General features: G+C 34.3%; 1 protein-coding gene across 1 annotated transcript in view; it reads right to left on the bottom strand.

Moving 5' to 3' along the window:
• Nucleotides 1–23760, bottom strand: part of LOC122532532 (ecdysone-induced protein 78C-like) — a 35899-nt gene that overhangs the window by 2717 nt on the left and 9422 nt on the right. Inside the window, exons 3-6 of the mRNA XM_043661347.1 lie at nt 6430–6571; nt 2129–2526; nt 1028–1327; nt 249–645 (exon numbers count right to left, since the gene is read on the bottom strand). Coding sequence (XP_043517282.1) covers nt 253–645; nt 1028–1327; nt 2129–2526; nt 6430–6571 — 1233 coding nt within the window. The 3' untranslated portion in view covers nt 249–252. The remainder of the gene's footprint in view (nt 1–248; nt 646–1027; nt 1328–2128; nt 2527–6429; nt 6572–23760) is intronic.

Here is a 23760-nt window from a genome sequence, read left to right as displayed (position 1 = left end):
CCACTTGCGCTGGCAACTGATTGCGGACCATAACGAGCGTCCGAACCGTATACAATAAAACGCTTTTCTCTTTGAACTCGTATTATTAATAAACTCATCATTCGTTTTTTGCCTGGGTTATACTTAAATATACTTAAAACTGAGAAAATATTGCAATTTAAAAAAAAAAAAAATGATTCTCGACGTGCGTGGCACGTGATTCCAGCGCAAGAGGTTAAACGACACAAAGGGTGTATGATGATAATCACCTCTTCACTGAAGATCTTCCTCGCACTTAGGAATGTCGAATATCTCGGCGAACAGCGGTGGCAATTTGAGCTTGGTCCAGTTCCTTCTGAACCAGTCGAGGAGATTCGCGTGTCTGGCACCCAGGGCCCTTAACTCCGGTATCCTTTGTGAGACGCTCGAGACACCGGAACAACCACCCGCGGATGTTGCCTCGCCGGAAACCGTGTGATTTCGTAACGCTTGCACCTTCAGCGCTTCCAGCAGGCGATCCTGAAGCCTCTGCACCGCTTTCACGTCGTTCAGACCCGGCCTCTCGCCCAGAAGAACGGCACCGGAGAAAAGGCCCAATTCGGTGTCCGATAGTTGGTGGGCGTTCAAGGCCGATGTGAATTGCATCAAAGCGGACACAAAGTCTGGCTGTTTTTCGTTTCGTATTCGTCGATTAATCGATTGTTGCCTCGCTTGTTCTCTGATTTCTTTTTTCTCTTTCTTTTTCTTTTTTTTTTTTTTTTTTTTGTCATTGTGATTCGTTCATTACGCGATTGCGACGAAAATGTTGTTTCGACGACAAATATTTGTGAAAGTTGTTTCAGGTTCGAAAAGTTCGTAGAATATGTTCTTTCGAATTTTGTTTCCTTTCTCGCTTCGGAAATCGCGTAACCGAGTCATTTATGTCAGAGGACTGATAACACAAATCGAATGCCAAAACGAAGCTCAAAACAAAGATCTTTCTACGATCCTTTCGCTCGCGCTCGCGTGATGATTTATTTATTGGATCGGAGTATTGTTTCTTGCTTACCTCGTACATCAATTCCATTTGCTGCCTAGTGATATAAGTACCATCCTCGAATGTCATCGAGCTGTCAGTGGTCATCTTCGAGATATGGCTTAGCCAGACTTCAAAGAAACCGACCTTAATCAGGATCAGTTGATCGTCCTGCGAAAGATCACAAAATCCTGGCACCCTTTTGGCAAACTCCACCACCCTTTGCACCGATGGCGTTATCCTGGTGGCGAATTGTTGCCAAAGCCAGATCCTTTGCGATTCAACTGTTTCAGCTGTCGAGGATGCCGCCTCTGGGTCCTCTGGACTGGCGGGCTGCGAAGAAGTACTCGCCTAATCAGCAGGATTATAAAAGAAACAGGCGTTGCTGCCAGTTCCAGTTCCACCGTGTCATTCTAACATAGTAGCGAAATAATTAGAAGCGGACACGACGCTTAGCCACAATTTACGATAATTATAAACTGATCGTGATTCCTTGTCATTTCTTATCGATTCTTTTCAAAGTTCTTAACAGATAAAAAGAAAAAAGAAAAGATTACGACTTTATTGAAACTGTTTCTTGTCCAACGTTTCGCATTTTAGTAATTTAACACTGGAGCTACCAAAGTGGTCAAAACGACCAATTTTATAACGTTATTTATGGAAATTTTGTATACTTGTAACAGTGTATATTCAGATGAGTGTCTAAAAATAATGATCCATGAGTGATTTTTAACAAAATGTATCAATAAAAGTTGATGTTTCTTTATCGTATTAACACTTTCATCGATAGTTCTGCAAGTGTTAAATTCAACTTAATTCTAAATTTTAGTAAAACTTTCTAATATTCTCAATGCTTCAATTCTAAATTTTAGCTAGATTTATATAAAATATTCTTCAACTGGCGAACCAATAATTTCAAGTGTCAAAGAATTTGATTTAGACCGTGGACTGTTGCCGCCATCATAAGAATCTAATTATTATCTCTTCTTTCGTGTGTTGAAATTTATTTGAACGCAGTTTCATTGAACTCTACGCATCGTCGGACCAACGAAAGTCCGAAACGTTTCGTCGTGTCCGCCGCTAACGTGTCCGTGCTTCAGCAACTTCCCTCCCCGAAATTTCCAGCAGACTCACCGGTATTATCATCGGTTTCCGGACGATGCCCCTCGTTGACTCCTCGGTGAAGCCACAGTGAGCGTGATGCGCCTGAGATACTTGAAGTATCACGTCGTAAACCGCCAACTGTTTCACGTCCGCGTCTGACTGATCCGCCTCCACCACCGCAGCCGGCGGCACGCACGGTATAGCGTTCTGTGCCTGGTTGTTGTTGTTGTTGTTGTTGTTGTTTTGACTGCTGGTGTTGTTGTTGTTGTTGTTGCTGGTGGTGGTATTGTTGTTGTTGTTGTTGTTGCCACCAGCAGGAGACGTGAGCTGTTGCACGTCGGTGGTGGTAGTGGTCGTGGTCGTGGTCGGCACTGTGTCTTCGGGGCCGCGTTCTCTCGAACGTTTCGGCACCCTGCCGTACCTAACGGCTAAAATGAAGGGAACGATCATTCAACCGAGCCAAAGACAGCGCAAAATTGCTAATTCTTAGTGGCAGCGACTTTAGAATTTAATTCCATGGCAGTGGCTTTAGAATCTAAATAAATAAAGTGAATCTAAATATCTTTATTTATTTAGAATTTAAATAAATAAAGTAAATCTAAACGTATTTATTTAGAATTTAAATAAATAAAGTAAATCTAAACATATTTATTTAGAATTTAAATAAATAAAGTAAATCTAAATATCTTTATTCAGAATTTAAATAAATAAATCTAAATATCTTTATTTATTTAGAATTTAAATAAATAAAGGAAATCTGAATCTAAATAAATAAAGTCACTGGTTTTTAAGAATAAGTGGTCTTAGAATGTTAATTGTCAATTTTCATATGTTCAAAGAGCAATTGTTGATTTTTAGAGGTAGTGATTTTAGAATCTAAATAAACAGAATCCTTGATTTCTAAGAATAAGGGATCTTAGAATGTTAATTGTTAATTTTCATAAATTCATAGAGCAATCGTTGATTCTGAAAGACAGTGATTTTCGAATCTAATTGTTCAGTTTTAAAGGTAGACATTTTAGAGTAAAAGGTAGAGATTCGAGACGTAACGTTTCAAAAAACATTTCCATAGGGAAGGTAATACTAAAATGCAATTATTGATTTTAGGTTTAGAATGTAGCCGTTGATTTTCAAAGGCTAGAGTATAAACGATTTTCGTAGAGGATGGGTTTAAAACACAATTGTTGATTTTCAAAGGGGGTGATCTTAATTATTTCATACAACGGTCCAGATAAAAAGTCATTGTTATTGAAAATCCAATTTTCGTGAAATCTGTTATATTGTTATATTGACAGCGAGAGTTTATCGACGACGAACTTATTTTTCAATAGTATCTAATTTGGTCGATTTAACTCGGTTATACAGCAATCGTTATTGGTTTAAATAAATCAAGCTTGAATAGAGTTAAAGTCGAAACCGAAGTTAACACCAAAGTTAAAACATTTAATACCTTTTAAATTGACAGCCAAATTAATATATAACCAGCGACGTCAATATTCTCCAATATTCTCTGTTATTTCCCCCCCAAAAAATATCAGTATAATAACTTAAAATGTAAATAGACTGAATAAAATTTATCTCGATTTAAAAAAATAACCTACTGCAATAAAATTACAAAGGAAAATCCGTGGAAAATCGTATAAAAATTACTTCGAAACGTAAACGAAAAAAAAAAAAAAAACAACGAAGAAGAATTACGTACAAGTTCTTCTTCAAAGTTAAATTATATGGCTCAAAGGAACTGTGCGTGTACTTAAAATTCTATTCGAGAAAATCAGACTGCTTCACGTGCACCGATCTAATGTGTTTCTAGACGTTCTACACACAACACACACGGCCATACGCAATTCGTGTTAACATTCTGTCTCAAAAGCGGTTTGCGTATTTACGAAAGATTAATATTTTACACGATGCTCGAGAGAATTACTCCGGACAACACAGGGCGCGGAGGTTTCGGGGCCAGCTTTATCCCGGTTACATCCGCTTCTTAAGCGGATCACAAGACTAGCGGAGGCTTATTACGATTTCGCTCGACAATACGAACCCGGCAAGCGCCGACGGTTTTCCTATTATACACCCACCGCATATTGCGCGATGAAACTTTGACGTTTAATTATGTACGCAACTTCGTTTCAGTTTACTTTACCATCCGCCCTCGCTACTCGACGGATGCCAGAAATTCCCCGGAAACTGAAAGACGCGCGCCCGGTTATTGCCACCGGGTATATAAAGAGTCTGTGCCCCGCTGCAAATAAATTCGAACCTCGAGGTTGCAACTTTCGCGGCAAAGAACTCGGACATCACCCTGCGCTTCATTATGTGTTCAGATTTTATTAAAAAGAAATTACTTTCAGACGAAACAGACGACAATCGAATGAAGTTGATGGCAATCTAACAATAATCTCGCAGTGAGTTAATTTTCTTAATTGGAGTTGTTGGATCATTGGTGGTCATTTTAACATATTTGACTGTATTTTATATTATAAGATTATGAGAGTTTATATTGTATTTTATATTATAAGATTTTATAGTATTATAGTATAAGTATAGTATTATAGTATAGGTATAGTATTATAGTATAGGTATTAGTATATTATAGCATTATATATATATATATATATATATATATATATAACATATACTATAATATACTATAATATAGATATTATAGTTAGTTGATATATAGTTAATATATATAGTGTTTTATATTATAATATACTATAATACAGATATTACAGTATTTTATAGTATTTTACACTATAATATACTATAATTAGTTGATATATAGTTAATAATATAGTTACTATATATAGAGTTTTATATTATAATATACTATAATACAGATATTATAGTATTTTATAGTATTTTATATTATAATATACTATAATATAGATATTATAGTATTATATAGTATCATAATATTATAGTATAAATATTAATAGATATTATACTATTTTACAGTATAAGATTATTAACGATTTATTCTATGATAGAATATAAATATAATTTACTCTAGAATGCGATTATACTATACAAATACGATACCGGTTTAAAATTAATGAAAAATTTCGTAGGATTATTAATCTTCTTAATTGTAATTACTGTACCACTAATGATATACTTTGTATTGTACTTTACATAAAAGATAAAATGTATTTTACATAAAAGATTGTTAATGATTAATGATTTATTCTATCATAGAGTGTGATTATGTCATACGATTTACTTTATGACAGAATGTGGTAATAAATATGATGTCGGTTTGAGAATTTACTACAGCGAATGAGAAAATATAAAAGTGTCAGGGAAACTTTGCGTATACGTGTGAATTCAAATATAGTATGTCAGAATCGATAAATAGATATCTTCAAATCGATCAATATTTAATTCTGTCATTACTAAACTTCATCAAATAAATTAAAGATAGATTTTTAAATCAAGAGAAGAGAATTTAATTCAAAATAAGAATACGAACATTTGTAAAATGTTCATGCATGTAAAATGTTTATGGCTAAAAACGGAATATTTTTACGAAATTGTACCACGCAAACGTTTTGGGAAAATATTCTCGAAGATCCTCGAATATTACAGTGCAAGTACTCCCAAGATGAAGTTTCATAATTTATGTTTACTGTTATTTAAATCATTTTTTTGTTTTTCACCTCCATTAAGTTCTCAGTGTATAATTAACAAACCAAAACGAAATAAAACAAAATTTACACAGCCGATCGGGTTGAGACGAGTTAATTAAATTCCATTGTCACATCTCTCGCGTTAAATTGAAATTTATGATGTTGATACATCGTGTACAGGATAAGTGGATACTTGTTGAGCGTTTAGATTTATTATTACATGCGGTGTATTAATAAATTTGCGGCACGTCATGTGCATGCGTGTCATCATTTCTAGAAATAAATCGACATTTCAAATTATCTACGTGCCGTTAATAATTATTACCACTGCAATAATAATAATTCAGAAGGCTTATTTGAAGTTTCGTTGTTACATTTTTTGGAGAATAATGAAAAAGATGTAAAAGAAATTACGATCGTATGAAATTGTTGCGAAAAGTGTAATCGAAAAAGGAAAACTGAAGAAAGAATAAGTATATTTTCTTAATATTTTAAATTTTTTTAATAAGTATATTTTCTTAGTATATCTTTCTAAGTATATTTTTTTAATAAGTATATTTTCTTAATTAAGTAATAATAGTCGTATGTTATTATAAAAGTAGTAATAAATATTATTGTTTTGATAACGCCCTCATAAATTTTTCTTTGTACGATTCGAGTGATTTAACAGAGTAAATACTTGTGTAAATGGTCACTTACAATCCCTGGACATGCCGACAGCTAGGCACTTCTTGAATCTGCAGTACTGGCAGCGATTCCGACTTATTCTGATGACCAAACAGTTGCCGTCCTTCAGGCACCTGTATTCTATTTGCTTTTGAATACTTCTCCTGAAGAAGCCCTGGAGAAAAGGGAGAAATGGCACTTAGTACTTTCTTTATTAGAATATTAGAGAGGAACATCAGAAGTAAAAATTTGCAGAAACCATTTCTAACCTAGTGTAAATCTTGAAAGATAAAAAGATACTGTAGTAAAAATGAAAGAATTCGAAAGCAATCGAAACTTCAACATTTCAAAATACAAAATCCAAATACCAATTAATTTCTTTCCCCGAAATTTCGTTATGACCCCTCTCTTAATCCCTTCGAAAGAGTTTCAAGAGAAAAATAACGCCTGTCTTGCGAATCCTTGACACATTTATACTTCCTTATGTACTTTATCCGACTGATATAGTATAGCAAAGTATAGCGGAGCAATAAAAGTTTCGTCTGTGTCAACCAACCAATATAAGTTACCCAGCATCGCGCTCGACGGTTCTCCAAGTTTCCTCGCTTTCCTAATGCCGAAGCTTATTAATACAAAATGAGAGCATCAAAGCCAAATCGACGAAGAGGTAACAACCAAAGATTTCACAGACTGACGACATCACGAGCTTTCAACTAGCATCCCTTTGCTTTCCATCGTTCGTCAACTTCGTCAGCAAGTTCGTTCACCCCAATTAACATGAATTTCACAACACTCGACTTTTGTCTATACTGTTCGATCCTTCCTCCTGCAACAGTTTCTCCTCTCGAATGATCGTGTAACAAGATCGTTCAACGTTTCGAATACCGCCGATATCAACGAGCACGATTGTGTGAGAGAGAGAGAGAGAGAGAGAGAGAAAATTGCTGACAAATATTAACGCGTGGAGACAGCGGTGGAAAAGTTCAAAGCGATTATAGGATTGCATCAAAGGCTGCTCGAGCGTCGAATAGCCTCGATTCATCGGTCTCCTTCGGCGTCTTCCGAGGGCAAGAGAAATCCCTTTTCATCGCGCGATATTGCTTCGACAAATCCAACAAACGTTATGGTCGAGCCGGCCTCGTTGAAAATTGAACGTCCGCGATTTCTCTGTCTCGAGCGATACGCCGTTGGTAAATCCCATTCGTTTCGAACCGGATGCTGTGTCATACGATGTGAGATAATATAAAAATAAGAGACGGCCACTTGGGAAATTCTTTCGGATTGCTTTCGAGTCTCGCGGACGTTTCTCATCGTTGGGCACAACGTTGCTCCTACTTTTCCTGTTCGTTCGATTCCTATTCGTTGATATTAAGCGAAAATGCGAAGAAATTGTTCGCTCTTAGCTGGTTGTCAGCGAAGACTATGACGACTCGAGTTTGGAGTTTTGTAATCTAATCTTTGTAATATACTCTAATCTTTTGTAATTTAAAACTTTCGAGTTTTGTAATCTAATCGAATTTTGGTAGTAATCTCTATCATGGAGAATGTATTTAAAAATGTATTTAAAAATAAAATTTTAATAATAATACACATTATTACAGTCTGTAACCTAACTTAACTGTACTATTCCTAACTATATTATTTGAGGGTTTATACGAAAAAAAATATTACAATACAATGCAAATTGTTGTTTTGTATTCTTATCATTTATTTAATTTCTATTTATTATTTTTGGCATAGTTTCAAGATTATTTCATTTGGCATAGTTTAACGACGATGTCATTATTCTTTGAAAGTTGTCAATTTCGCAATTACACGGTCGAATCTGCACGACATTGATCTTCAAGTGATCAACGATTTCCAACTTGGTCGGTCAATTTCATCAGATACGGTTAGTATGGTAAAAGATTATGGTTCAGAGGATAAATCGATCGGCAGATAGTCGAGAGTGAAAGCTTGCCGATGCATCGCTGAGAGACTGAGAGAAGTCTGAGAGGCATAGCTCAATAGTCGGGATCGATCTAGCCTTCAAGGATACCGAATATATACCAGCACGATCGGCGATTAATTTCCTCAGGTCTCAGGACTGGATTTAGGGATCGTAAAAATGTCGTTCGCGGAGAAAAACGATAGGGAAAAAACGAGCCTTCTAAAACGGCAAGATAGTCCCGTACAACCATTACCGGCGCCACTTCTGCCGCCTCCGACGTCCCTCATTGATTTACGGCGATCGATCCGTTTATCGCCTTTATGTAAACGCTCGGCAAATAAAGCGACTGAACGGTCGCATACACGGAAACATAACGCGAATTTATGCCGTGTTAATCCATCGAGGAACAACGACGCTTCCCAGAGTAATTTATTATCTTTTTTTTTTTTTTTATTACTTTCGTCACGGTTTTCGTCGACGCTGTTCGAAATAAATGGCGCACAAAAATTGTTCGAACACTTGCTTACCTTTATCTTGGAATTAGAAAACTGAGCTACAATGGTTTCACTTTTTTAACATGTGATTGTTACAGATGCGCGTGGTGGAATATTGTGACGCGATTCTAAGACTGATAAAATTATAAATAAAGTGATAAAACTGATAAAATTGGTACGTTTTAGTTTTCCAACTCTGTTGCTTGACGAGATAGAATTTTCAATGTTCATGTAAGTATTCAAACAGTAAATGTATGTACTAGTGTACATAGTTAACATAAAATGATTCTAAAACTGATATGACAAAATTGGTATTTATAGTTGTTTAACTTTGTTGCTTGACGAGATAGAATTTTTAATGTTCATGTAAGTATTTAAACAGTAAATGTATTTACTAGTGTGTATAGTTAATATGCAATGATTCTAAAACTGATATGGTAAAATTGGTATTTTTAGTTGTCTAACTTTGTTGCTTGACGAGATAGAATTTTCAACGTTCATGTAAGTATTTAAACAGTAAATGTATGTACTAGTGTACATAGTTAATATGCAATGATTCTAAAACTGATATGGTAAAATTGGTATTTTTAGTTGTCTAACTTTGTTACTTGACGAGATAGAATTTTCAACGTTCATGTAAGTATTTAAACAGTAAATGTATGTACTAGTGTACATAGTTAATATGCAATGATTCTAAAACTGATATGGTAAAATTGGTATTTTTAGTTGTCTAACTTTGTTACTTGACGAGATAGAATTTTCAACGTTCATGTAAGTATTTAAACAGTAAATGTATGTACTAGTGTACATAGTTAATATGCAATGATTCTAAAACTAATATGGTAAAATTGGTATTTTTAGTTATTCAACTTATTCGATTTGACGATATTTTTCAAAGTTTATATATAAGTAATGATATTTAAACAGTAAATGTATGTACATACAGCTCACAGTAAATTACATTATTGTTAGGTTTCTTAATATGTAAATTAAATTTACAGATTTATTTGCTGATTCTACAAAAAGATATTCCTTGAAAGTTTTTCTTGTAGAAATTATTCATACTTGATTAATGATAAAAAAAAGTTTGCACCTATTAGTATAAAACTACGTATTATAAGAGTGAGAGAAGCTAAACTGGTGGTAAAATTAACAAACCTGGATTTCTAATTTTAACGGCATTGTTTTGCAACTTTTATATTCGACGATTTATTTTATAGATACAGAGCGCTGTGTTTTGTCATTTCGAGATCGATTAGTACAAATCGAAAACAAGCAAACCCAGAATTATAAAAGCAAGAATTGATTCGATACGAGAGAAATCAAATTCGATATGTGTACACGTGTATTTATGATTACATTATTAATTATTAGGAATAGATTTGATCAATCTTATGGGTTCAAAATCATCATTCAGAAATAGTAGTAACCATATACAGAATACAGTAATATAAAAGTTTACAAGAAAGTGTTAACAACCTACTAAATATTATATTCTTTACGTTGAAACGACACCAATCTGTTCTGACATATTTATTCGCAATATTATTTTTTCAAACACACGGTGTTCATTTCCTTACCATTTATCTCTCAAACTTCTTTTTTATCATATCTTTGAAAAATATCACATCCTTCGCTCCCCGTTTCGTTTCAGCAAGAATTTCTTATGCATTCGAGCTATTTTCTTCCCGATCGACTTCGTACCCTAATACGGGCACACAAAAGCCACTCTCGATGAAAGTACTTCGCGAACGTTCGCCGTACTATGCATCTGCAACGATACTTACGAGATAACTGTTCGTACAATTTCTCTTCGGTGTTATAGTTCGGCCATTATCTACTCTGACGAGCCACGTACGAGTCCTTATACGAGCCCTGTCGACTATCGACAATCGGGGAATTTTCGAAAGTTGCAAGAGTTGCGGAAGAGTTATCGAGCTGCTTTTCGCTTTCGGAGAAAGTGCGAGAAATTCAGCGCTAGATAATGCAGGCTTTCCTAATTCCGAGACAGTGCACGTTATTGCAAGCGAATCTGAGCGTAATTAATTTGAACGTCGAGGTTCGTTCTGCAAGTTCAGCCTTTTGCTTTTCATTTCCGAGTCGATCACCGTTTTGTATTAGATTTGAATTATCGGCGGGTGCCCTTCTTGCTGACGAATTTCTGAGATTAACTCGGAGTCAATTTTTCTTTTTTCTTTTTTGTGGAACAGTGTTTTTTTTTTTCTTGTTAGTACACTTGTAGTTCAGTTCAGCGTTTCTCAATTTTTTTTTCGTCGTGCAGCGTGATGACAGCGTTTGTAACATGAATTTTTAAGACTCTAGTATAGAACATTATAAAGGCACGAACAAGAAACGTGATTTTTAACTTATTAACTTTCGTGGAAATTAATTCAATTTAATTTAATTTATGAAATTTAATTTAATTCATTAATTTATTAGAAAATTAATTAGTTGCACGGCGAATCAATTAACATTGCGTGAGATTTCTGATGGAGGACGACAGAAACGCAAACAGTGGTATTTTGTTACAATGCTGGGTGGAATTATTATTCGACATTACGTGACGTGTTTCTTTCACGGTGAATTACTCTAGAATTCATATTTGTTTTATTCGATAGAAAGTATTAATGAAAACAAGGGCAACTGCTAATATTCAGAAATACTCGCTATATATTTCAATTCAGGCGAAGCTTCGCTTTTAAAAAATGAAGCCTTGTATTTTCAAAAAATCCAATAGAATCACCTCGATTTACTTTTTCCGCGTATATATATCAGATAATAGAATGTTCACCGGAACAGTGGAGCGCACGAATCACGGGTAGGTTTGTCTTTAGAAATTAATTTCCTCGTTATACGGTATCATATAATTGCTTCTCTTTTTTCCAAATAAAAAGGTATCGCTTTCAATCAATCTGTCGGACAGAGCGATTCCTCAAAAATTCTGAACGAAGCGCACCGGTTTATTGAAATATTTCGTATAAATTTTCCAATGAATTTGCAGCGGGTACCGTTAAATACCGAATTGCAGATGGAATGAAGCGGGGAAAAAAAAAAGAAAAAAAAATGTGAAAAACGAGATCGTGCGATTCGAAACGGACCTGAAATTTTTTTGACTCGAGCGATGTTTCATTGTAAGGTATATATTTTTTAATATTTCTTTCGCAAAGATATAGTACGAATTCTCTATTTTCTTCGCTTAAAGATAATCTTTTTATCATTCGTTCAAATAGGAAGTTTTAATTGTAATGAATTCGATTCGATATAGCAGATAATAGAATGAAAAGAAAAGTAATTATTAGTAATTATCAATTTATCTTTCTTCGTATTTTCTTTTTTCGTTATTTAAAAAAAAATTTTTTTAAAAATAATACAATAATAATAATTTTATATTAATATAAAATAATAATTTAAAAAAAATTATATTATTAAAAAAAAAAAAGAAAGTACAGTGCAGTGAAATTTGAAGCAAAGTTCAAAATATCACGGAAAAATTTTTATAAAATCTAGTTCCGAAGGAAGAATATAGCTTTTACCACAAATTATTACGTGGAATGAGAATTTTTTTGTTGGAATTTAACAAACGAAGGGCCAAATACGATTGATTAAATTTTCCCATACAAACGTATACGCGCTACATACTTCAAACTGCAATATATGTTACAAGAAAATAGAGAGAAACACGTATAATAGAATGTCTCGTTAACAGGGTTGTACGATGTATGGAGAGGGAGAATGCATCTTCTCGACGCTTGTTCGAAAAGAAACGTCGTTGAGTATCGATCGAGCAGGGGAGAATTTTCAAATCGGTGCCAGCTGATGCTGAATTATTTCCGTGCGAGACTTTTTTTCCTCTCTTCGACATCGTACCTATCTAGGTCAACGAAGCAATGCATAATTCAATTTTATTTTCCATCTTGGTCGAATGTCGACATTGGACCGATATCCACGAGATATTATATTTTTCCTCCCCCTACCAAGAAAGCGAAAAAATATTGTTTCCACGGGAAGCACGCGAGCCGCTTGCGAAGTATAATATACATCTCGAATCGACCGAATGAAAATCGACTGCGATGCCCGGTTTACAAGCGAGAACTTCTTTTCCTCTCTTTCTGGGAAGATTCATCGGATTAGCGAGTGATTTTCGTCGTTCTTGCACGCAGCCATTTTGGTTGGGAACAATACTGAGAATCGATTTGAATCTATTTGGAGAATATTGAATTAGTTAGTAAGTCAATTTGACAGGTAAAAAATCAGAAAAGTAGAAATTCACAGAGCCGATAATATGAATTTAAACGAATTTGAACGGAGATATAGGAATTAAAGAAGTTCCTTGAAATAAGAAATTAAAGAATTCACGGAGAAATAAAAAATACAATATCTACCCGCAGTAAATGAAGAAATTAAAATCAGAGCCAATCATTTCTGTTTTTATGTGAATTTCCATTTAGCAAGAAATGAACAATATTGAAGATACAGACTTCCGACTATTTGAGAAGTGTTAAATTAAATTAACTCGAGAGCTGAAAGCTGAAAAGTTAAAATTAAAAAATTCACGAAACCGATGATGTTCTTAAGGTTAACTTGAATTTAAATATTTAAAGAAGTCGATAGACATTTCAATTTTATACGAAATCCTCGATAGTTTAAATAGAAAAAAAAGGAGGTTCGTTTGGAGCAGGATGGAAAATTTTATGTCACTGCGAATCGCTACATGGAATTATCGGTTTCAGTCGTTTCTGTCTTTGAGATCTTTTTTGAGCTTTCATTCTCATCTTTCGAATCGGCGAACTTTCTTTTATCTTTGCAATGTTTAAGCTTTGAAAATCTTTCGACCGTTTCGAGTTGATCAAGTCTTTCTCTTTCTTTTTTTTTTTTTAATTCCTTGAAGTTTTCTCGCAATTGCCCGAATCTTTAAAGAATCGTTGAACACGTTCTGAATCTGTCGAACCTATACAAATCTACAAACCCTCGAACCTTCGAATCCCTACTTTCAAATCTTCCTCCAAGTCTCTCAAATTCAATCTCTCAGAAGTTTTTAACCATTAAAAATCGTGTTTAAAAACTTTTCCCACTCCCCCTGAGTTTCAGGCTTTCGTAACTTTCGATATTTCGATCACTTGAAAGCTTCTCAATCTCTTCAAATTATTAAGAATCTATTTTACCCCTGAATGTCAATGATCGTCCATACAGCTGTATCTTCTGACGAAAAATTAAAAAAAAAGAAGAAAGAAAATTAATTAAATTGAAAAATAATTAGCATTCTTAATAACCAATATATTTTGTATGTATAAATATATTTTATTTTTTTAATTTGTATGTCAACCAATTTTGTATGTAATAAATATATTTTATACGTGACAGTTATACAGAAACTTAATTAATATGTTCAATTAAGAAGAAACCAAAATTTTGAAAAATTGGTACTTTCTTTAAACTCGTTAAAAGTTTCAAATATTTTCTCATATATATACATATAAAGGAAAAATCACTTTTTATTACGATTGGAAAGAAGATCGGCAAATAATTGCTCTCGCAATGAAACCCAAAACTTTCCCCCCTCCCCCCAATTAATTCTCAATTTCTCTCATCCCGTGTACAAAACAAAGATTGAGATTTCATCGCGATACTTTCAATATATGTACGTGTTCCACGTCTATTTATACGGAGGAGAGAAGCCGCAGAAGCTGTATAAAAAAAAAAGGAAGAAAAAAAGTCATCTCGCTGCAAGACAAATTGCTGCAAGATACACGGGGAACGGAAGGAACTTAAACGAAAAGAAAAGTTAAATCCCTCTCAAATCCCGCTGTTAAATTCCCACACGCCCCATGAAACATTCAAAACTGAACAATCTGCCAGTCTGTTGGCCCCGTCCAACTGGTTTCTAGACCGACTTAATTGTAACCGATGTGCACGCGGAACGTAATATACCGGGCGTGACACGCGCGCACACGCATGTTCACGTTCACGTTTACGTACATACACGCGGGGTTGGCTCGAAATTAACCGAGGGTCGGTCAGGGGCTGTGTTCCGGCTATGAGTCGGGGTTGACCTCGTTGCCGCGGCCAACGGGACGACGACGGGTCTCGTTTAATAAGCGACGTATTATGATTAATGCGCTCGGCGTACAAACGAGCTACGAGAAGTTTCGTAGTCGTACGACGCCACGTAGAATATGGCCCCCCGCGCAGCCAACCTCTTTATCGCGTTTACAAAAGAGGCCAACGCGACGATCGCTGGTCAAGATTAACGCCAGATAATTAATAAAACTCGCCTAAAATCGTTCCAAACGCAACCGAAGGTAGAATCGATTCGAAACCCGTTTCTCTTCCCCTCTACGGTGGCTCATTTTCTTTCCCGGAAAATCCCGGTGGATTTTAAATGGAATGTGAGAGAACGTCAAGAACGAATGAAAAAATTGTTGACTTTTGTTGTTAATGAACTGACGACATTTTTCTGTGTGAACTTTTCTCCTTATTGTTCCGATTCCTTTTTTCTTTGCACAGAGTGCATATATATATATATATATATATATATATATATATATATATATATATATATAGATACTTAAGAAAAATTAATATATATAAATATATATAGATACTTAAGAAAAATTAATGTATATAAATATATATAAATACTTTATATTACAATTGTATAAATATACATACATACATACATATATATATATATAGATACTTTAGAAAAATTAATATATATAAATATATATAGATACTTCAGAAAAATTAATATATATAAATATATATAGATACTTTATATTATAATTGTATAAATATATATATATATATATATATATATATATATAGAGAGAGAGAGAGACTTTAGAAAAATTAATATATATAAATATATATAGATTAATATATACAGATATTTTATATTATAATTGTATAAATAAATATATATATATATATATATATATATATATATATATATATATAGATACTTTAGAAAAATTAATTTCTCTATTAAGAAACCAACAGATAAGTATTATATTTTAAACGTTAACAGAATTATCGTTTGGCACCAATTCGTTGTCCATTTATTCCCGAGACAGCAGGTGTTAATTACAACGATCGATATATGAATTCAACGTATTTTCGTATATTTCCGCGCAGTAATTCAATGTTTGCTGTATTTGTTATATTAATTCGTCGTATTAACCCTTCAACCCCGCCGCAAATTTAACATTTTTCTACACGAAATCGTGGCTATCTATCGAGGGAATTAATCGCCATGCAGAAAAGGGAAAATTGAAATTAACAGAATAATTATCTGTTTATATGGAAATTCAAAGATATGAAAATACGAATCAGAACGCATCCGTGTCTGTATAATTTACGAAGAAACTGAGGAGGGTAATCCAGATTCGACGACGTCGCCCGGAAATGAAAGTTGAACCCGTATGAATAAGTCGGAATAATTTATATCGTGGGAATTAATTCGATGAGCTGACGAGCGCGTTTCTGAGGATATATAACCAGCAGATTCGATGAAAATCGTATTGAAATTGATAGGTGGTTCGAGTGGTTGAAAAGTTGATTCGATTGGATTGGTTATCGAGTTGTGTGTGTTTCTCTCTAATTTAACTACGAATGTATGCACCTTGGTTACGTGTGTAATTGCACGCCTGTAGATTTCCAGCTTGTTAGATACTTTATGTTTTTTATTCCAACGATTTTAAGGTGAACGTTTCGAATGAAGCATATCTTTCTTAACCAATCACGTCAAATTTTTGTTTAAATTTTGCTTCTCCTTTCGAATTTATTATAGTAACTAAAAATTATTCTTTCATCCAAATGGAGGAGTGGTTTACAAATTAATTTCGAAGATTATATAACTATGTGTGGTGATATTTTTATGAAAAATAAAACTTCGTTTTATTTTAAAAAAAATCTTGTTCTTCGATTTTTGTATTTGTATTTTCTATCTTGTACCGCACATCACTTTTATGTGCAAATAAGGAACATATCTCATCTTATTTGCAACCTAAAAATATACTGTTTTAGATTAATCACTTAAGAAAGTATCCGATCTCACATTACAACCGACAATCATCCAATCAAATCTTATACTATACGCCTCACGTAACAATTTGTATAAAATCCATGGTTTTTTTTTATACATTTTAGATGTCTCACCTCCCGTCGAATATTTCGATCGTGGAAGTAATTGAATAACTAATTGATTCAATCAATATAATTCGCCGATCGATAGATTCGTTGCGTCTAAACTCGGTCGAATTTCCCACCCTCGGTCCATTTTGCAAATTGCTCTCCAAAGTATCGGCAATTCGGCTCGTGCACGATCGATCTCCGATACTCGCGCAGGCTATTTTCGGCGTGACAATTTTATCACGATCGTGATTTATTTTTTGCCCCCGTTGGTCGAATTATTAATCGCCGATTTCATCCCCCTATCGCGGCGCGCGCTCGATCGCGGTGTCCCAATCTCACTTCGATCGTTACTTCGGAACGCGCGTTGCACGTGCTGCACGGAAACTTGTTTTCTTCAATATAAAGACCGTTCAAAGGGTTATTTCATCCTGGGGAGAAAAAAAAAAAAAACTTGTCGAACGGTCGAAGGTGATAAAATTATGTCGTCGAATCTATTATTAGTGGGAGAATCGCCTCGGGAATGGAAGGACAGGTGCTACCAACGCTGCGCTGCAGTTCATCCAGAACGAAAACGATGTTTTTAAAATATTCAACGCGAGCATGTAAAATACGTGGGTGTCGGAGGGTAAAAATAACAGGCGGGGTGGATTTTTTTTTTTTTTTAATTTATTTCATTCAGGTTATTTCATTCAGTGATTAATTTAAATTGACTTGGTATAAATAACTGCATACTGCAATCCTACGCAATTGGAATTTCTATATTTGCAAGAGTGAAAATTGTATCATCGTCATCTGCAGTTTCACACTTTAAAAACATTCTAATTTATCCCCAATTCCCATAATGCGTTTAAGATTGTAAATCCTTGCGACGAAAATCTCCAACTATTTCCACGAGAAAACGATTTTCATCGCATTTCGTTTTAATTAATAATTGCAACACGTTCACATTATGAATAGATTGCTCCAGATGGTAATGGGATACAGACACGTTATTATTTTGAAAATGATTTCGCAGAGAGCCCGACGTTACAATGGCGGCGTATCATTTACGAAACGCACACAATATCTGACTGGCAGGCTCTTTTATCCACGATCAGATCTCAATCATTCACCTTGGGTTAGTTAATTTCAAAATCAATAACGGCTGACATGTTACACGCATGTTTAATGTCATAATCTATAATCAACTGTGAAAGTTTGTCGTATTCAAACAATGTTCCGTGCAAGCGGAGCAGTGTACTGTGTATTTTGTGCCGTGGAAATTCAACTTTTTGGAAGCTGTCGTCATTTCGCAAAGTATTGTACAAAGTAACACAATAGATAGGAAATTTTCTCGAATTTCCTTATTATAGTATTTACAATACCAGGGGCGAAACAAAAGATAATTAATTATTGAAAGCAGCGTATCTTGAAGGTTGCTTCATAAAGTATATTAATCTTTCGATGAATGGAATTTTTCTTCATGAAAGGTTTACTTACTCGTACTGTTAAATTGTCCATTTCTTTCAATTCACGTTAATCTGAATAATATTCAGAGTTGCGGAAGCGTAACGAAATACCAAAACAGTGAATCTCGAGTTACAGATTTGAAAAGTAATTAGTTGTCTTTCTCATTATATTTTTAGAAAATAAATGATACTTTTAGAAAATACATTAACAATTGCGTTAAGCGCGATGATATTCGAGATGCGAAATTTATAGCGCTATATTTTATACTTTATCCGAGTCTTTCTCACGTTACAGTGTAAATACTATCCAAGTAAAGATCACTTTGAGAAGAGATATCGTGGCGAGTTACGTTAAAACGAATTTCACCGAAATCCATTTTTGTTTCCTTCACGCTGATACTCAACAAACGAAACCAAAAGAAGTGGAAAACTCTGTTAAATTTTATATTCGCTTATATAAATTTGCAAGCTGGAGTAGAAGGTGTCAAAAATTTATGAATTAAAATAAGGAAGGAAAAAAAGCAGAAAATATACAAATCGTTAGTTTGATCGATTTCACGTGTTTTTTTTTTTTTTTTTGAATCGGTGTTATTGAACTAAAGCAAAAGTGTGTGAAGCGTTCGTTCTCGATGCTATTTCAGAATATAGTCAAGTAGTATTATGTATTAATGACCAAGTATTTAATTAGAATCGAATGACGTTACCAAAGTCGACGAGTGAACCGACATATGTATGTTGCTCGTGTTATTTTTGTACACTCTTAGAAATCGTCGAGGAGTAATTGAATTTTTCTCCCTTTATCGTGTCACTTTAAAGTTTCAAGTTTAAATTACATTTAACACAGAAAATACCGGCCATTTATTTTTTACCTGTTTTGGCAGTTCGTTTATTACGTTTTCAATACTATTTCTTTAATAGTAAGTGGAACGAGAGGCTATTTCAGGAATTTTCAATATTTTATTCTCACATAATGAATTTTCGTATTCGTCAATGTGTCAAATATGTCCCCTCCTTCTTCAATTATTTTTAACGTCGCGTGGAAAATTTTATCATTATCTTTTCAACCCCTTTAGAACTTAATATATTCTGACCTGAGATTTAAATCTTCTTTGCAGCGATCAGTAGTAATGACGAGTCATCAAACACAGGTACATTTATTATTTATCTCGACAGATCGTTAAAAATTTACTAAAATACATAAATAATAAATCACACATATAACAATTTTGCACCTGCTTCGTCAATTCGAAGAAAAAAATCTCAACTCGATATTCTTTCCAAAACATTTAAAGAACTAATTCAATCTAATTTATCGTTCTTCATTTATCTATCTCTCGATATCTTAACAATAGAAGTACATTTAAAGTCGAATCAATTGAAAGTATACGTACGTGCAATAGAAAAACGAGAGAAAAAGAGAGAGAGAGGGAGGACGAACGAGAAGAAACAACAGAAACGATAAGTGACAGGGTTGAAGGGCCCTCTAGGCCTTGCCACTCCGACAATGCATCGGAGTAACGAAGCAACGAAATAATGGAAGAGACTCGTAGGCGTGCTTCAACTGTCTGTTCATTTTATCAGCGGACGGTATCGGTTTATTGGTCTACTAACGATGATATTAATTAATTTATTGAACTTGTTAGTAACGATGCGTTGCATCGACATCGATGCATAGCCGTCGGCTGATATTCTGAAACAGCCGGATAGAAGGCGGCCAGTTGTGCCCTAAACAATTGGTAATACTATTTTGCGTGATCTCGGTTCGTTATTAGAATCGACGCGTTCCATTGTGTATTAGTTTGCAGCTCGAACAGCGTCGGAACGTAACTGCCAAATAATAAAACCCCCTTCCGGTTTGCGAGGTGAATAAGCGAATGTACAGGGTGAGTTGATGCGACGTTATGCTACCCATATGTAGATAATGCTTTTAGCGGATTCTTTCGCGTTTTCGTAGTTTTAAAATAAAAATAATACGAGTATTATTAGTATTTATTTTATAGTAATATTATTTTATATTTTATAGAGTATTATTAGTATTTATTTTATAGTAATAAATATAATACGAGTATTATTAGTAGTATACGAGTATATTTTATAAAATACAAATAATACGAGTATTTTATTATATAAAATACAAATAATGGGAGTTGCGTAGTGGTTTCATCTAAAAATTATAACGAGAGTTCCACTGTATTCTATAAATTCGTTTCATCTAAAAATCATGGTGAGAACTCCGCTATGACCTATAAATTTTATAAATTCTTCCCTCTATAAGAGATTTTTACATAAATTACTTGTTCCGTTTATTTTGAGAAACGTTTCAAGAAGCAAGCGTTGTATGGTGTATTAAAAAGATTGCGAAATAATTGATTTAGTGTCTTTTCTTCTTTTTTTCTCGAAAGCACGAGATGATGTCGCGTTCAGTTGTCTAAATGCAACGTATAACGTTTAACTGTTGCGATTCGACAAGAATTCTTCTCTTTTCAAGAAGTAAGATTAAATTAGAAATCTTCGAACTTGGGTAGTTAAAAGTTCTTACTCAGCACTCGATACTTTTCTCAAATTAGAGTTTTCTCACGTTCGAGGCAAGAATTCGAGAAAAATTGGAAATTTCGAAATGTCGAAAGCGTTGATCTACATTTCCATAACCGGGTCAATAAGAAAGAGAAAGAGAAATTTTTCCTTTCGGGAGATATCTGAATGATTTATAAAACGTATTATCATTAGTTCAATTAACGTGAAGTAATTATTAAAACGTACAAAAACTTGATCGATATCAAAAAAAAAAAAAAAAAAAATTTAACATCTAAGAAATTCATCTTGTAGCTTACAGCTACATGTCTAATTACGTCTACAACTATTACGTCACGAATTGAAAAATAGACTGCAATCAATCGTAGTAATATTGCTCTGTGAGGGAACGAAGAAATTCCAGTTATAATGGACTGGAGCCAGCGGGATCCGGATTAATTTTCGTTGGTGATTCGTGATCGATAACGTTTGCTCGCGTTTACACCGGGGAATATAGTACGTGCGAATTTTCAACGTTAATACCACGCGTCACCATTTTCGGCGAGCTTGAATCGCAGCCGGTAATTGGATCGGGCTTTCCATCGCATTAGGAAATAATAATAAGTATTTTATTCCGATAACGAGCCTGCTAATATCCAAATGGACGCAATGCCGTTATGGCCGTCGGTTATTTACGACTTGATATATTAAACATTGGCTCATAATTTCGCAACGTGTTTCGCCCGGTTTGCGCCAACGTGAAAACGAAAATGTGAAACGATATTTGTTCCATGTGAAACATTCAACGAAATAACAATACCATTTTTCATTTCGCGAAACCGCGAAAATAATTATACCGAGGAAAGGTTCGTTGTTTGGTTATTTGTTTCGTTATAACGTAATATTATTTAAATTAAACAGTTCGCTGAATATGAAATGTGAAAACGGAACAGAAAAATACAGAGTCCAATAAATCTTCCAAACACGTGGTTGTTTAAAAGAACGATCTCGTAAATGTGAGACGGAATTTTCCAGCTTGACCTTCGCGCTTTCTAATTACACTTGGAATATTTGTGTATCTCTGTCGCGTCGTGTGTTGTTAAAAATTCCAAGGATAGCTGCAAAAATTTACGAGAAATCAATCTGCAATTTATAAGTTCTTCGTTTCGCTCGACTCCACGAACGATTCAATATTTCCTTTTTCTCAGATATATCGATGCATTGTCATTCTTAAAAATTGATACAAAAATACAATTAAATCGAAAAGGAGACATTCGACGTACGAGGCATTGAAACGTACATCGAATGTTCAAAAAAAAAAAAAGAAGAAAATTAATTCGCTGAAACTAGAATCCAGACGGCTGAATTTTCCAAAGAACTTCGACAGAAACGAAACGGTCAGTGGAACGATGCGTAACAAATCGGACGTAAAAGAGGCGGACGCTCGCTGCCAGTAGAAAGGCTTAAATTTAATCGGGCAAGACGCAGGGGAGCGTTCAACCTCCGCGAAATGCGTTTAACTGAATGCTGCAAATTGGAAACGCGGCGTTACACGTGAATTCAAAGCATCGCAGCCAGTCTGATTAATTAATTTTCGTTTCGTATTTGCAATCGGTATTATTCCGATCAACCGGTTAAATTATTACAATAAGGACGCAACCGGGTTCAAGCTTGCGATTAATTCACCGTTTGATAATTACGCTGTGTTTCTGAAAAACTGACTGTTCCCCTATATTTCATCGTATTGGAAATATTGACGAAACAGCCATTCACATTAAACGCGCACGCAAACGTTTTGTTCCGAGCAACATTCCGTCAAATGCAAACATTCACTCGTCGATCAATCGTTGCGTGCGCCGTGGAACACGTTCGAAAACATTTGAATGCATCTACATATCTATCTCACGTTTCACATTTCCTATTTTTTTCGCTAAACAGCAATATTTTAAAACTCAGCGCTATCTATGTGTTATAATAAAACTGTATTTTAATTTAATTTCGGCGATAAACGTTATGCAAGGAGTTATTATAATTCTTAAAAGTTTGCTTCGGTCGATAATTATTATATAATTATGTATCATTTATATCATAATTATATATGTGATATATATCTCATTCATAAGTATTATAATTATATATCATTCTCACGTGTATAATTATATATCAATTATATATCATTCGAATATCGACTTGCTCGTCTTAATAAATTATATTGCAAAACTTCAATCTATCCATTTATGTCTTATTCATTCTCATCTTCAAGTATGAAACTGTTAAAATACACGTGTTAAACATTTTCAGACAGAAGGATCTTGATACTGTTCCACAGAGAATAAAAGAATCGCACCAGTTAATAAAAAGATAGACAGGAGTCTATCTAAAAACCATACCAATGAATCTCGGAATCTTGTTAAAGAATGACCTTGAGAAGAAATCCTTTTCATCCTTTTCATCATTGCACGCGTTTCTTGAAACAACTTTATCCTAAGACTTTTCACAACAACCGCGTGTATTTAAACCATCTCTCGTTTACCTTTTAATCCACGCTATATATATAAAAAAAAACCCATCATTAATCACAAAGTGAGCCGAGAAACGAAAAAGAGAGAGAAAAAGAACCAACAAGGGCGTATCTACAATGTTTTTCTCCTGCGGTCCTCATTTTGACGATAAATGGAAAAAAAATTGTTAGATCGATCGGAATAAACGGGGTACAGTAGCGGCGGTCGTTACACGGTCAGACACGGTGAATTATTTTTTTTTTTTCTCGCGGAACTGCTTTAATGGACCTTGTTATTGGAACAGCTATTGGAAATTGTTTAATCGGAGAAATAGTATATTCGTTGTA

This window comes from Frieseomelitta varia, unplaced genomic scaffold (genome assembly GCF_011392965.1).
Source record: "Frieseomelitta varia isolate USP_RPSP 00005682 unplaced genomic scaffold, Fvar_1.2 scaffold_458, whole genome shotgun sequence".
NCBI lineage: Eukaryota > Metazoa > Arthropoda > Insecta > Hymenoptera > Apidae > Frieseomelitta > Frieseomelitta varia.
The sequence above is the reverse complement of the archived record's forward strand: the minus strand, read 5'-3'. Positions and strand labels throughout refer to the sequence as shown.